We start from the raw sequence: 17,382 nt of genomic DNA on the forward strand, positions 1-17,382 counted from the left end.
TTTAGATATAGCTCCCATATATATCTTCGTCCGATTTGTCTTTTATTGTGCACCAAACGTGTAATATCAGCCCCAATAGTATGGAATTTTGCCCAAAAAACCAAATTAGGCCTGAAAATAAGTATGCCAAATTTTATCGAAATCGGTTCAGATTTAGCTATAGCTCCCATATATATTGTTCATCCGATTTGTTATTTTTTTCCTCCGCAGCCGTAATATGCACTCTGTAACAACAATATTTGGGGAAATTTATCAAATACAGCTCAGAAATACATTTGCTAAATTTAATCGAGATCGGTTCAGATTTGGATATAGCTCCTATATATAACTTTGTCCAATTTACCTTTTATTGTGCACCAAACGTCTAGTAATTGTCCAAATGGGATGGAATTCGGCACTTACGACCGAATTGAGTCTAGAAGCTATTATGTCAAATTTGGTGAAGATCGGTTCAGATATAGCTATAGCTCCCATATATATTGTTCATCCGATTTGTTATTGTTGTCCTCCGCAGCCGTAATATGCACTCTGTAACAACAATATTTGGGGAAATATATCAAATGCACCTCAGAAATACCTTGCAAAATTTTATCAAGATCGGTTCAGATTTGGATAAAGCTTCCATATATATTTTTATCCGATTTCAAATAATTTGTGCACCAAATGGGGCACCAAGTCCGAATTTAAAAGATACGAATGCTTCGGCATATTTAGTCGTTTAAACTTTAAATTATAATTTAATCATAGGGTGTATGATTGAATCCTCCCATAAAAACTTTTAATTGTTATGTGGAGCTCTACTAAATTAGCAAAGTGGTGTAGGGTATCATAAAGTCGGCCCCGCCCGACTTTAAGACTTTCTTTACTGGTTTAACTCTACTTTCATAATCTGCTGGATTTTTTTGTGTTGCCCAGTGTTATCCAAGAAATTTCATTTTTTTGCCTACAAAAGATGTCCTATTGATTTCCTGTCCTAGGGATTTCCCGCAGAACATTCTTTGATTAATGATATTCTCTGGACTTTATACCATTTTTCCCAAGTTTAATTTAATTCATAATAAATGATAAACAACACTCCTCCATAAAATCTTTTAATTGAGCAATTTGTAGCTGTAAACTAACATTCATCATAAGTAGGCACCAACTAACAAGCCGGCCAATCAGCTGGGCATTCTAAGCCTGGTTTATTACAATTTTTGTTTTGTTTAATGTCTTTAATTCATAAAACCGACACTAGATATCAAATGTATTTCAGTTGTATTTTACATTTCAAATGCAACGGTCCATCGGAAGTATAAAATTTCTCTATTAATCCGGAGACGTATTCGTGAGACAAAATGAATTTCGCCGTGTTTTTGTTGAGATTTTTTGCGGTAGCGGTGTTATTTTTGATGTATCAAGGATGTGTTAATGCTGAACTTAAATGTTAGTAATTAAAAAAGTTGTTGTTGTTTGTGTAGTTTGTCCTTTGCAAATGTGGTGATAGCTATCAGTGAACAATAATATCTAGTTTTCAATGGCAAGGTTCCGTTGGCCAAGTGAAAATAATTGCAGTTCATAAATATTGGAGGATTTTAAAGTGGAAAATGTTGAAGTTTTTATACCCTCCACCATAGTATGGAGGGTATATTAAGTTTGTGATTACGTTTGTAACACCTCAAAATATACATTTTAGACCCCACAAAGTATATATATATATATTCTTGATCAGCATAAAATTCTATGTCGATTTAGCGATGTCCGTCCGCCTGTCCGTCTGTGGAAATCACTCTAGATTCCGAACAAATTGAAGTAGATTGATAAAATTTTACTCAAATGTATGTTATGTCTGCAGGACTTTTGGTATTGAACATGGGCCATATAGGTCCACGTTTTGGCATTGCCCCCATATAACGGTACTCCCCGATATTCGGTATTTTGATGATTTTAGCGACGTTATTAACCAGCATTGTTTCAAATTTGGTATTTGAAGTTCGCAATGGATACTACATCCTATGACAGAAAATTGTTTATGCAGGTCCACGTCCTCGTATAGACCCCATATAACGGTACTCCCCGATATTCGGTATTTTGATGATTTTAGCGACATTATTTACCGGAATTGTTTCAAATTTGGTATTTGAAATTCGTAATGGCTACAACAGCCTAACACAGAAAATGGACCATATAGGTCCACGTCTTCGTATAGACCCCATATAACTGTACCCCCCGATATTTGGTTTTTTGATGATTTTAGCGACATTATTCACCGGAATTGTTTCTAACTTGGTATTTGAAGTTGTCAATGGAAACTACATCCTATGACAGAAAATTGTTTGTGCAGGTCCACGTCTTCGTAGAGCCCCCATATAGCGGTACCTCCCGATATTCGTTATTTTGATGATTTTAGCTGAATTATAAACAGATTTTGTTTTCAAGTTACACTTTTGAATATTTTAATAGCTAATGACAAAAGCAGCCTACGATCTATACGTCCTCGTATAGACCCTAATATAACGGCTACATTCAGTATTTTTAAGATTTTAACAGAATTTTTAACGGATTTTATTTTTTGAAAATTACCAAATTTGTTCCAAATGGTGGAGGGTATTCAAAGTTCGGCCCGGCCGAACTTACAGCTTTTTTACTTGTTTTTTTTTTATAAAATGATTTTGTTTTATAAAATTCATAAAAGGGTCTCTAATTCGTGAAATTTAATTTTAGATTCCCAAAAGGATTTTCCTCCTCTCTACACCTTTGATGATTACGATTTATGCCTGAAAAATCGTTCAACCCAACTACCGCCCACCTATTGTATGATCTATGCAGAGGTCCAACCAGATAATTCATCCGAACTATGGCAAGCGATTTTGGAACATAATAATTATCGATATAATTACCATTATGATCGTCTGTTCTTTGGTGTGTGCCTGAAACGCTGCCTGAATGTGGTGGGACACATTGCTGAGAATATTACGTATCCTCCAGAGAATTTTACCATCGATAATGAGGTGAGTTAATTGTGGATTTTCAAAATAACCGTGGGATTTAAAAATCCACGCTTAAAATGATAAAATTTTTTGGGCATATCAGATTAATAATCGCCCTTTTTTACATAATATTTTTTACGGTCTCGTGTCTTTATATAATAATTTAAGACCTATCCGACCAATAACCGTGGATTTTTTTAAATATTTTCAAGACCTATCCGATCAATAATCGTGACTTTTTTAAACAATAGTTTTTAATAATCATGGATTTGGTTAAATAATATTTTTTTTAAGGACTAGCAGAGCTATAATTATGGACATTCTAAAAACAATATTTTTGAGGACTATCAGAGTTACGACCGTGGACTTTTCGATTCTTCAAATTTAGAAGTATCCAATTCCGTCCAAACTTTTTACATCGTAATATTATTATCAAACTTAAATTGAGTTCAGAGATGGTTAAATCGGTCTAATACCTCTGATACCACCCACAGAAAAAGTCAAACAAAGTAATTTATAATATAAAAATGGATAGGATCATTCAATTTTGTTCAAACTTTGCAAATCCTAAAGATTACATCAATGCTAGGTCAGGTGCAAAATTCTCCCTCATGTACCTCCCCCACAAAGGGTCAACATTTTGAATATTCCCAACACTTAAATAAATGTGAAAATAGAGTCAAATTGACTTCAAATTTCGCATATCTGAATGTTTTTACCAACACTAGGTTTTATATGAAGATAAACCAGACCTTCCATCTAAAACGACATTTTATGTTACTTTCAGACATCAACTCGAAAAAAGTTCGAGGAAAAATTCATAAAAAAATTAGAGAATATTTTCAGTTTTTATACCCTACAGAGGGTATATATCATTTGATACGGCCAAAACGTGCCTCATCGAAATAATGGTTTTAGACCCTAGGTCTCTTTGGACCAAATCCGAAGGGAGTATACGATTAGATCCAAAGTTGGTACATGGTAATGTTATTGTCAAACTTAGATCGAGTTCGGAGATGGACAATATGGGTTCACTCCGTCTGGTACCTCCCACACAAAATGTCAACATTTTCATTTTTCCGATTTCGCTCCAACTTTGCGAATCCTAATATTTTCATCAGTGCTAGGTCAGGTGCGGACAATAATGGACAATAACGGTCCACTCCAAGAATTACAATAATAATTACAACTCTTATAAAATGTGATGTAAGACTCCAATTATCTTCAAATTTTACACATCTCAATAATTTTATTAACCCAAGGTCTGGTGTGAAAATAAAATTTATCGGTCCACTCCCACACAAAATGTCGAATTTTTCGAAAAATATGTTTTTTGCACAGTAAAACAAAAGATAATCCGATTTTGCTCCAACTTTGCGAAACCTAATATTTGCGTCAGTGATACGCCAGGTGCGAAAACGGATAATGTAGGTCCACTATTAAACGGATAATGTCGGTCCAATATTTTTATCGACTCAAGGTCTGGTGTTAAGATGGAATATATATATATATATATATATATATATATATATATAACAGAAGTCATAATACAAACATTGGCTGAGGGTATACATCTGTCGGCAAAACTACTCTTTAACTTGTTTTTTGGAAGCATTGATGCAAATATTTTTTTTTTCTTTGGTGACTGATAGCGAAATCGCATCCTTCTTAAATGATCCTTTATTAGAGATTTTTGCACAAACTCACACAGAGTATGGTTTTAACCCTAACATTTTTTTTAATATATAGGAATTCCTGGTGTTTAGACTCTTGAAATCTTCTAGAATACATAGTAGAATTTTTTTTAAATAATTTTTAGGTAAATACTTTGACTTGCTGCGATCTCGCTTAAAGGGGGTTTTTAGCGATATTTTCAAAAGGATTAAAAATACACATTTGTTGACTCGCTTGAGGGTTGACATTTTTGATCGGAAAATCCCCGTGTTTTTATCTGCAATATTGCCAATGATACTATAGACCGAAAATCCACGGATTCCAAGGAATCTTAGTCAGAACATTTCCAAATGTGCGGAAGAGTGAGGTACTTGCCCTCTTTGTTTAGGTTAATTTGCGAAGCTAACCTTAAACAAGTAAAAAAACATTATGTTCGGCCTGACCAAAGTTTTAATGCCCTCCACCTTTGGGCTAAGAGAACATTTTTATATAAAAGCATCTGAATTCACACGTGCTCCACTTTAAACAAAAAATAACAGTAGGACATTTTTGGTAATGCTGTTAAGCTTTTCAAAAAGCCATAAAGTGTGGGCCGTTGAATGATACCAAAACGGTATATACAATCTTCTTAAATACCAAATTTGAAACAATTTCGTGGGTAAATGTTGCTAGTATTATCAGAATAGTGAGTATCGGTGGCTATCGTTATCCATTTGAACTACAAATACCAATTTTTAGACAAATCCGTGGGAAAATTATTCAAAAATCATCAAAATACCGAATATCGGGAGGTTCTGTTATATGGGGGCTATACCAAAACGTGGACCATTCAAGACACAGTACAAATTCGATTTAAAATTGTATGCTGATTATGAATATATGCGATCTTTATGGGGTCTATGACGAATATTTTGGGTTGTTACAAACGGAATGACAAGGTTAATATACCAAGGCGGAGGGTATAAAAACGCCGATATACGTGTCTTCTTCTTTTAACTCTACTGACATAATCTGCTGGATTTTAAACAAATTCCTTAAAAGATCCTCCAATTCCTCAAAAAGATAAAAATATTACATTAATAAATAAATTGCTAAAAAATTTTCTACGGCAGGCTAAAATTGTAGATTTTTAAAAAATATTCTTCAGATATATCCATGCTAAAATCTTAGATATTAAAAGAATATTTTCTCAAGGACTGCCAATTCCAAAATTGTGAATTTCAAAGAATATTTCTACAATGTATAACAGGATCAAATTCGCGGATTTAAAAGTATATTTCTTCAAGGACTAACAGCTTCTAAATCCTGAACATTTAAAAAATATTTCGTCAAGAATTTTCAGGTTAAAACTCCCTGATTTTTAAAATATATTCCTTCATGAAGAATCTGGTCGGAAATTTCAGATTTTGAAAGAGTTTTTCTTCAACTACTAATTATAAGTGTCAAAATCGTGAATTTTTTCGAGAGTATGACTTCAAGACATGTCAAAAAAAAAATATATGAACAATAATTTTGAATTTTTATAGATTATCAGAACCAACATTTTGGATTTTTTAAGAATAAATTTTTATATGATATATTAGATCGAAAATTTTTAATCTAAATATACTTTTAGACCAAATCTTCATAAGAATATAGTAGTCGTGAATATTCAAAGAGTATCTTTATATTTTCAGACCTGTAGTCATTGCTATATTTTAATCGTTTCATTTCCCTTTCAGATAACCGAATATTTTGAATATGTCCAACGGCGACCCTTGGACATTGAAATCCGCACAAAATATGCTTCAGTTATTCACAACTGTTTAAATGCCGAATTTGAACAAAAGTATAATTTAAAATTGAAGACATTCATTGAATATTGTGAAAGTCCCAGTGTGGAGACTGCAGTACAAGAAACAGGTGCGTTTTTTTGTTCAATTACATATTTCAACACTGAAGATAAGCGGGTATTTATTCTGAAACATTCCAAAAGACACTTATAATTTATAACAGTTAATATTTTTAATTTTTGTAATAATTGGAAATTTAAATACCGATAATATTTTCCAACCTTATGACAGACAACCAATCTACATTATTAAGTGCCTATTTCAAAGAATGATGTAATTTTTCTTGAAAATTTTAATAATGAGCTCACATTATCACAGCCTGCAAATAATTCATCATTTAATTGCAAATAAGTTGTCTTTTAATGACTCTAATGATTTTCTCTAACCATTTGGTAGAAACTTGTTTGAAAAAAATCTATCAAAAAGCCAAACAATACACTTCAATCATAATATTTACAGGTTCTTACACTGATATACCCCATGGCCTGCTCTTTCCCTTAAGCAGCAAATGATCTAAATCGTAATTGAAGACGGGGTGTAAAAATGGCAATTAAAGAAAATTAATTACAATTACAGTAAATTGGAAATTTATTTACTTAACTCCAGCAGGTTTTAATGATTTTTATATTAAAAAGAAGATGATCTAGGTGTATAAAAATTGTTATCTTTTTATAAAAGTTGTTATCTTTTCAAAATATCATTGTTTATTTTTTGTTTATTATATTCCAGATTTGGCGGAATCAATTTTAAAGAAATTCTTTAAAACCCTACTTTTATTGGTGGCCCTGTCAACATTTTATGATTATTTCCTAAAGACTCGCCAAACGGATGAGAATCTGCGCAAAGATTTCTATAAAAATAATCTTCATTTTCCATGTAAGTATGTATATAATTTATTATTTCTGATACTCTATTTTGAGAATAAAATATTGTTTTCTTCATAAAATATTCATTTAAAATTTTATTTTCTATAAATATTTGGAGATTAATTGGAAAATATATTTATTTGATTTATTTATGACAATTCCACAAAGATATACAGGGTGAAATAAAAAAAAAACTGCAACAAAGTCAAAATTTTTACAATTTTTCTAAATTTTATTGAATGAAAGCATAAAATGTCGGAAATAGCACCGAATTTTAGAATAAGTTTAGATTTGTTTGAATTGGTCACCTTTGGCACGAATTATGGCCTTCAAACGGCCAATGAAACCGTCACACCCTGCCCAAATGTTGTCTGCGGTATTTTGGCCCATTCCCGGCGAAGTGCTTGCTTAAGGTGATCGACACTTTGGTATTTTTTAGTGCCAACTTTGCTTACCAAAATACTCCAGACACAGTAGTCCAACGGATTGGTATCCGGAGATTATAGTGGCCATTGTGCGCTGGAAATGAACCATTCTAGGGTGGCATGTGTGTACAGGGTGAGATAAAACAAGTACAAAAGCAGCTAAGTTCCACCATTTGGAAGAAACTTGAAAATTTTCAAACAAATTCTGTCGAAAAATACCGCTTGCATGAAAACCGATAAATGGAGCTATACGGTCCTGCATAAGTAATTTGTGTTATAGGCTGTAGTAATGGTTCCGAAATTTATATGGAAAATTTGAAATAATTCCGGTGAATAATGTCATGAAAATACCGAATATCTGGGGGTACCGTTATATGGGTGCTATACTAAAACGTGGACCTATTTAGACCATTTTCTTCTAAGTGGTAAAGTACTCAGAAGAAACCCCTTGGATTTTAAGACAATTCCATTGGAAAACTTGGTTGAAGTCATAGAAACACCGAATATCGGAAAGTGCCGTTGTAAGGGGGATATACGTTATCGTGGATCTATATAAACAATTCTCTTTCAGGGGGTAAAGAGAACTCCTTGTGTACTATTTCAAAAACTTCCATTGAAAAAAGTGACTAAAATCATCAAAATACCGGATATCGGGGGGTACCATTATTTGGGGCCTATACGATATCGTGGACCGATATAGATAATTCTCTTCCAGGGGATAAAGTGATTACAAGGAACTCCTTGTGTGGATTTTCAGACAATGCCGTTGGAAAATGTGGCTAAAATCATCAAAATACCGAATATCGGGAGGTACCGTCATATGGGGGATATACGATATCGTGGATCTATATAGACAATTCTCTTTCAGGAGATCAAAAAGAACACCTTGTGTAGAATTTAAAACAATGCCATTGAAAAATGTGGCTAAAATCATCGAAATACCGAATAGCGGTATGTACCGTTATATGGGATTTATACGATATCGTGGACCTATATTGTCCACCTTCGTACTTGACCTGCTTGTAGACAAGAGACAGATCTGTGCAAAATTTTAGCTTTCTATCTTAATTCGTTTTGACTTATCGAATTGGTCCGAATGTTGTTCTGCGGTATTTTGGCCCATTTTCGGAGAAGCGCTTGCCTTCCAAAATACTCCAGACAAAATAGTCCAACGGATTGGTATCCGGAGATTTTGATGGCCATTGTGTGCTGAGAATGAAGCGAGGAATCATTCTTGGGTGGCGCGTGCTGAGTCCTGTTGGAATGTCCAAGGTCTGCGTCGAAAATGTTTGCGTGCCCAAAGCTTTAATACACCCTTCAGAATATTTTCGCGATAATATTCGGCATTTATTCTGATGCCACGGTCGATTAATACGAGCGGAGAGCGACCATCGGCTGTTATGGCGACCCACACACTATCACCATGGCGGGCTTGAGGCTTGAGTTTTAGTGGCCAACCGAAGGTGCACATTTTCAGCTGACCTCTTTGGCAAGTAAACCCGATCAATTTGTTTGTTTACAAACTGCTGGACAACGAATGTTTTCTCATCGGAGAAAATCAAATTCGCAGTTCACCACTTTCGGCCAAGCGAAGCAACTCTTTAGCTCTTTTGAGTCTATTTTCTTTCGGTGGCGGTGTAAGTTTTTGCACTTTTTGGAATTTAAATGGCTTTACCCGGAGTTAATTTTTCAATATGTGCCAAATGGAATATTGCGATATGTTCAGCTCGCGAGTCATTTTACGGGTACTGCGACGCGGTTTTCGATCAAGTCGCTTTCTTACTTTTCGAACCATTTCTGCTGATGTTGGTGTTTTCTTCCGTCCACTTCCTTGACGTAGGGCTACGCTACTAGTTTCACGGTAACGAGCGATGGTACGAGACACAAAAGATTAATTCACATTTAATTGCAGGAGTGCTCTATCGATTGTCATTTGAGGGTTTTCAGCCAAATATAAGGAAATCTCACTATTATTATTGAAAAATGTTCCTCACAAATTTTATGATTACAGCAATAAAGGTCACTAAAAATATTATTATTCAAACGTCCTTCAAAACATATTTTTTTAAGAATTCATCGATTATAAATCCAGAACTCCAAAAATGTCCTTGAAAGTCCTGCAAAATTATTTAAAAACAAGTAAGCAAAGGCTACAGTCGAGCGGGGCCGACCGTTGAATACCCTACAACACTATAATAAACGATACAGTTTATATAGGCGAGATACTCGAAAGAATTCTACAAGATATTGTGACAAATAATAAAAGAAATCAGGTTTCGTTCTCTAATGTTCAAATAATAGCACCTTAAACTAATTTGCTCATTTCCAATTTATTGGTAGATGTTGCAATTAAATGGTCTTCCTAGATCTGGAACTAATATTTCCCAAAGACCTATAATCTCTCAGAATTGGCAAAAGATTCACATTTATTATTGGTTTTTGACTGAAACGCATCTATATGAGATACAGACATTTGACTATATTCTTCAACGAAATCAGCGTTAACGAAATAGTCAGAAGTGCGTCTTTCCTGTATTTGTGAATTCTCCAAAAAGTCTCTGGAATGGACATTTTCGTATTTTGTCTACAAAAGTTGGCAAACTATTTCACACATTGAATATTTTTGGATGACCATCCAAAACTGCTTGGCTTTTGTAACCCCCATTCAAATGTGCGTGAGGATCGGGCGATAATTACGACCTGGTGACAATTTTGTCGTTTTTTGGTCCATTTCTACCCCTAAATATATGGCGATCATCTCTAAAAAGAGTAGGCTTCTATTGTGACCCTCATCTTATCCCCATGCAAAATTTCGTAAGGATCGGGCCATAAATGCGATCTGTATATGATATCCTGATACCCTAACTACTTAGTTTTGTTAGCTGTAGAAATATTATCAAATGTTTAATTCAAAATGAAAATATGCCAAAAAAATATGACAAAATTGAAAAAATATGAGAAAATGTTACAAAATCAATATTTTCATCATAAGAGAGATATTTTTATGCGATTTTTTTAGAAGTTTTTTTCTTTCCTGCCAAGAGGCCATTCTGATTTATTGAGAACTGTCGAAATCAGTTCAGCCGTTCTCGACATATAAGAGATCTTTCAAGCATATCTCCTTTGATAGACATATATATCGCACATATTTTGCTATATATCCGATTTGTTGGATAATAACATCAATGTAAAGGTCAGAAGTAACCTTGTGATGGCTTTGTGATTTCGCCGGGATTTAAAATATTCGCGGTTTAATGAAAAATTTTGAATTTTTTCAACAAAAAAGATATGGTCTATTTTACCCGCTAAATATTATCCGATGACCACCCAAATTGGTAGGCTTCTTCCCCGCCCTAAACTCTAGCTACATGCGAAATACCGCATTGATTGGTCTATAATTGCGACCTGTATAGCTACTGAAAAATCCGACATTTTTTCAGTATTTGGTCCATTTCAACCCCTAAACATTTGGCGATCATCTCCAAAAGAAATAGGGTTCTATTCTGACCCTAGCCCCACCTCCATTCTAAATTTCGTGAAGATCGGGCCATAATTGCGACCTGTAGAGTGATTACAAATTAACATGGACAGACGGACAGACGGACAGACGGACAGACGGACGGACGGACATACATAGCTAGATCGACTCAGCTCGGCGATATAGGAAGATCCATATATACTTTCCTATGTGGGAAATCAATATTTCGTGGTGTTACATAATTTTTGGCCCAATCAAACTTATAATACCCCCAACACATAGTGTTGTAGGGTATAAAAATTCACGAAAAATCTCTATATTCGTTAAAAAATTTTGAATTTTTTTTCCAGAAATCCAAAAAATAAATCCGCCAACACTGACATCTCGTCGAATCCCATCCACGAGATCTATGAGTCTTTGACAATATTTCTAGAAAAAAATACATTTTTTGCTCCATAAATCTTACAAAAATCCGCGAATATTGGCATAAAGTTCTTGAAAAAATTTACTTTTTATTTCTTAAAAAAATATTTTAGAAAATATAACCATCTTTTCCCCTTTTGCTAGTATCGCGCATTTTCACCTCGTTTTCGCTAACGCGCAATTACTATCGCCTAACACAGCCCTATCGTGGCGATTTGGGTCAGGATTTTTCCTATATCGATGGTTTGCGTTCGATGGGCACCCTGATTGTGGTGAATGCTCACACCTTCTATTTGGAATTTATGCATGTGAAAAATCCGGAGTTTTTTGAAGCCAATGGTCAATCTACAGCAGGTCTAATGACTCTCAACACATCGACAGTCATTGAAATATTTATGGTCATCAGTGGTCTGTTGTTGAATGTGAAATTTACGACGGGACGTTTTGTTACCCCACACACGAATTGGATGAAATGTGCGCAAGTGTTCGTGTTCATTGTTCTGAGTCGGTTAATGAGGTGAGCGAAAATTAATTTTAATTCAATGGCGAGAATACTGTCCAATTCTTGCTCTCTAACCTAATGCTCTCTGAACTCTATATTTTTTGAAAAAAAATTCCAGATTTTTGCCTTCTGTGGGAATGTTAGTTTGGGTAAATGTCACAGTTTTGAAGAATTGGGGAAATGGCCCCTTCTGGCGTCACCTCACCGAACCGGGGCGCATTTTTGGCCGCGAAGGTTGGTGGAAAAATCTCTTTATGTTGAATAATTTTTCAATGAAAGACACAGTAAGTTTTATTATTTTCTTTTTATTTAAATTTTAAAAATTGTATATGTGTGTGTATTTTCAGGTGAGCGCCCACACATGGTATCTGGCAGCGGATTTTCAATTGTTTGTCCTTTACACTTTGGTGTTAATATTGATTTCAAAGTAAGTAAAATATTATCTTAAGGAAAAAAATTTAAATAAATTCTTACGAAGAAAAGATATGTTTAGGATTCAGAATGAGAATTATGTCGACACACGATCAAGGACTATTTTTAAGGACTTTTCGCCCAAACATGTTTTAATGGACAAAATATCGTTTAAATTAAAACTATTTTCCAAGGACTATCAGACTAATCATTCTGGAATAATAATTAATATTTTTCTAAGGACTCAATAATTGTAGATTTTATTAGAAATCTTCATTACAAGGACTATGAGGTTAATAATCATATATGTTTTTAAGAAAAATTTTTGAGGCCATATAAGTTCATAAACGAGGGACGTTACAAAAATATCGTGGATTATTTAAGAATATTTTTTGAAGGACTATGAAACCTAAAAAAATGGATTTTATAAAATATATTTTGAATTAATATTGGACTTAAAAGCAAAATTAATTTTAGAATATATTTTTAAGGACCATTGGATATAACTGGTAAGGGGTTTTAAAACATTTGTTTAAGGATCATCGGACCTTAAAGAAATACATTTTTTAGAAAAGGGATCAGAAATCACAAAGAAAAAAATTGAAGAATTTTAAATAATATTCTTCCAAGGACAATGCAACCAATAGCATTGGCTTTTTAAGGAATGTTTTTCAAGGACTTCACGATAGTAACCGTAAATTGTTGAGAAATATTTTTCTAAAGGTCAAATGGTCTAAAATCATGGATTTTTTCAAGGAATATTTTAAAAAGGGCTATAGACATAAAATCGTGTTTTTGGGGTCAGCTGACATACATTCCTGAATTTTTAAGAATAATTCTTTAAGGACTTTCGTCTTATATTTAAAGCAATATTTTGAAAAAAGCTTAGGACTTAAAATTGCGAATTTTCGATGACCATCGGGACGAAAACCAAGAATTTATTAAGGAATGCTATTGGAGAACCATAGGGCCCAGGAATTTTTCAAAAAAAAAATTCGGATATAAAATAGTGATTTTAAGGAACATTTTCTCAAGGAACATTGGAATATTTTAAGGGTTACAGGAACCAACATTTCGGTTCCTTCAGAGTTCATAGAACCTAACTCGTATATTTTTTAAGAATTGCCATTTGGTTTTGATATCGCATAATTTTAAAGAAATTTTTTTGGAGCTTTGGATCACAGACCATAGACCTAAGATCTTGAAATTTATAAGGAATACTTTTTTGCGAGGGCCTTGAGACACATTATTTTTCCAAAGATCAACGTATATAATATCGTGAACTTTAAAGAATATTTTCTCGAGGACATAGGTACCAAAAAAAACAAGAACATCTTAAAGAATATTTAAAGGATAATTTGGCTCAAAATTGGGTTTTCTAAAAATATTTTTAAGGACTATTGGATCTAATATCGTGATTACTCAGAGGATTTTTTTTCAGATACTTGGGAATTTGAACAATTTCAAAAAAAAAAAAAAAAATAAACAAGTAAAAAAGCTGTAAGCTTGGCCGTGACGATCTTTGAATACCCTCCACCATGTGAAGCGATTTTGGCAATTTTCAAAAAAAAAAAAAAAAAAAAATCCGTTAAAAAAAATTGTTAAAATCTTAAAAATACCGAATGTAGCTATTATATTAGGGTCTAACGACGACATGAACCTGCGTAGGTAACATTTGTCATAAGCCATTACAATATTCAAATGCGAAACTTAAAAAAATTGGTTATAATGTCGATAAAATCAAAATACCGAATATCAGGAGGTACCGTTTTATGGGGGCTATACGAAGACGTGGACTTGCACAGACAATTTTCTGTCGTAGGCTGTAGTATCTATTACGAACTTTAAATACCAAATTTGAAACAATTCCGGTGAATAAATTCGCTAAAATCATGAAAATGCCAAATATCCGGAGGTACCGTTATATGGGGGCTTATACGAAGACGTCGACCTGCATAGACAATTTTTCTGTCATAGGCTGTAGCATCCATTACGAACTTCAAATATCAAATTTGAAACAATTCCGGTAAATAATGTCGCTAAAATCATTTAAATACCGAATATAGGGGGGGGGTACCGTTACATGGGGGCTCTACGAAGAGGTGGACCTGTACAGACAATTTTCTGTCTTAGGCTGTAGTATCTATTACGAACTATAAATACCAAATTTGAAACAATTCCGGCGAATAAATTCGCTAAAATCATTAAAATACCGAATATCGGGAGGTACCGTTATATGGGGGCTATACGAAAACTTGGACCGACATGGCACATTAACGAACTTAACCTACCTACTGGCAGAATACAAATGTGTCCAAAATTTCAGTCTTCTATCTCAATTCGTTCAAAGGATAGCGTGATTACAAAAGACAGACAGTCGGACAGACAGACAGAAGACAGGCAGGCGGACATCGCTAAATCGTCTTAGAATTTTACGCTGATTTAGAATATATATACTTTGTAGGGTCTATTATGAATATTTCAAGGAGTTACAAACGGAATGTGAAAATGTGAAACCCTCCATAGAATGGTGGAGGGTATAAAAATATGAGAGGCTCTTTGGTTAAACATCGCGGATTTCAAATAAAAAATAAATAGGCCTTGCGAAAACCTAGTAAAACTTACAGGAAACTTTCATTCAGGATTGCCCTCTAAATTTGAGATTTTTCTAGTTCTACGTTCCCATACTTACTGGGCGAAGCAGTTCTCTCAGAGCAAATGTAATATTCCTCTCTTTTACTAGTTTTACCATAAAAAGATCTGATCACAACAAATATTATCGAATTTTTAAATAATATTTTTTTAAGCAACTCAGGCTTAAGCCATCGCCTGGCTTCTCCCGAAAAGGACAAAAGAGCGTAGGGTGAACAAGAATAAATTATGGACCAAAATCGAACTAAGTCAACCTAAAGCTCCATTGATCCTCTACGAAAAGGCAGCCGATGACTTAAGCCAGACTACAAAAAAAAACTTTTACGTACTCTCACCTTTAGACCAAAATCTGTGCATGTTTAAGAAAATATTCAAAACATTTCTGAAATAACTAAATTTTAACGAGTATTTCAATATCATCATCAATACTCTAGGTATCCACAATTCAAGAAAAGTGTTTATGGAATATTGGCAGTACTGGCCATTCTTATACCCACTATGGTGTGCTATTTGATGAAGTTAGATGCAAGTTTCGTTGTGAGACCAGAGTAAGTTTTAAAACTACAATCCCGAGGAGGAAAATAATTATTTGATTAATAAAATTTATTAATTTTAACTAGAGTCTATCGCTATGGTTTTATGAAAGATGCCGATACATTTTACTATCTTTATACGCCCTTTTACAATAGTTTGGGTGGCTATCTCGTTGGCATGCTGTGTGGTGAATTTTATTTGTTGTATTCACAAAATGCGGAGTTACGTGAAAAATGCCAACGTATATTGAAATATGAAATATTCGCTTGGCTTTTGGTACCGCTCACAATGGCGGGAATTAGTTATGTGGGTAGCATAACAAATTTTATGCAGCCCTCCATATGGACAGCATTGTTTGCTGGTTTAAATCGTAATATATGGAATATCATTGTTTGTGGTATACCCGTTGTTGTGATGGCCTGTAAGCGGGGAAGTAAGGGGTTTTGTGATACAAATTTCATTTTCCGAAATTATTCTAAAAAAAAATTGTTTTTTTTTTCAGAGATCATCTATGACTTTTGCCGCCTGCCAATGTTTAGGATCTTTGCCCGTTTGTCATTTCAAATGTATCTGTTTGATGTTTTGATTTTACAATTAACGAATGGCCATCAGAGACGTCCGCATCATTTGAGTGATTTGTATTTTGTAAGTTATTGCACAGCTATTGGAGAATATATTTATAATTTCGGAATTGTTTTTTTGTTTTGTTTTTTGTTACAGAATGGCCAGGCCCTCATCTCAATAAGCTTGTTAATCATTGTGGCATTTTTTGCCTGTTTACTGATCGAGTATCCATTTGCGCAATTGTTTAATGCCTTGCAAATTGGCAGGAAAAGAACGGGAAAAGGTGGGTGTTTTTTATTTTATTTTTTATAGAAGGACTCAAAAAGTTACTGGGTATTAAAAACATTAACCATGGGAAGAAGACCTTATGTAGAAGTCCTATTAAGGATCTTCTGAATATAGAAAATTTGTGGAAGTTTTTAATACGTAAAAAAACTGCGATGGACTTTTTATACCCACTACCATACACAGTACGGAGGGTATATTAAGTTCGTCATTCCGTATGTAACTCATCGAAATAATTAATTTTAGACCCAACAAAGTATATACTTGATCAGCGCAAAATTATAAGACGACTTAGCTCCGTTCTACCGTCCATCTGTTGTAATCGCGCCAGAGTCAAGACAAATTAAGGTAGGAAGCTATCATTTTGCACCGGTCTGTATTTTGTTCGCAGGCAGGTCAATTTCGAAGATGGGCTATATCGCATAGCCCCCAAATCGTATAGGCCCATGATATCGTATAGCCCTCATATAACGGTACCCTCGACATTCGGTATTTTTATGATTTTAACTACATTTTTCAATGGAATTGTCCGATATTCTACACAAAAAGTTCTCTGTGAGTACTTTACCTCCTGAAAGAGAATTGTCTACATAGATCCGCTATATCGTATAGCCCCATATACAATGGTGCCCCGCGATATTGGGAATTTTAATTATTATAGCCACATTTTCAAAGGAATTGGCTTAAAATTCATACAAGAAGCATCTTCTAGGTACCTAACCCTCTAATTGTCCCTCCATTGTCCATATCGTATAGTCCCCATACAA

The 17,382-nt window shown here is 34.1% G+C and overlaps 1 protein-coding gene across 1 annotated transcript in view; it reads left to right on the top strand.

The window, feature by feature from the left end:
- LOC101901151 (uncharacterized) overlaps positions 1-17,382 on the top strand; it is a 34,815-nt gene that overhangs the window by 12,944 nt on the left and 4,489 nt on the right. Inside the window, exons 10-19 of the mRNA XM_059130815.1 lie at positions 2,704-2,990; positions 6,365-6,545; positions 7,205-7,351; positions 11,812-12,184; positions 12,288-12,453; positions 12,517-12,596; positions 15,667-15,780; positions 15,853-16,199; positions 16,269-16,411; positions 16,487-16,613. Coding sequence (XP_058986798.1) covers positions 2,704-2,990; positions 6,365-6,545; positions 7,205-7,351; positions 11,812-12,184; positions 12,288-12,453; positions 12,517-12,596; positions 15,667-15,780; positions 15,853-16,199; positions 16,269-16,411; positions 16,487-16,613 — 1,965 coding nt within the window. The remainder of the gene's footprint in view (positions 1-2,703; positions 2,991-6,364; positions 6,546-7,204; positions 7,352-11,811; positions 12,185-12,287; positions 12,454-12,516; positions 12,597-15,666; positions 15,781-15,852; positions 16,200-16,268; positions 16,412-16,486; positions 16,614-17,382) is intronic.

The sequence above is a fragment of the Musca domestica genome, unplaced genomic scaffold, assembly GCF_030504385.1.
Source record: "Musca domestica strain aabys unplaced genomic scaffold, Musca_domestica.polishedcontigs.V.1.1 8, whole genome shotgun sequence".
NCBI classification, from domain to species: Eukaryota; Metazoa; Arthropoda; class Insecta; order Diptera; family Muscidae; genus Musca; species Musca domestica.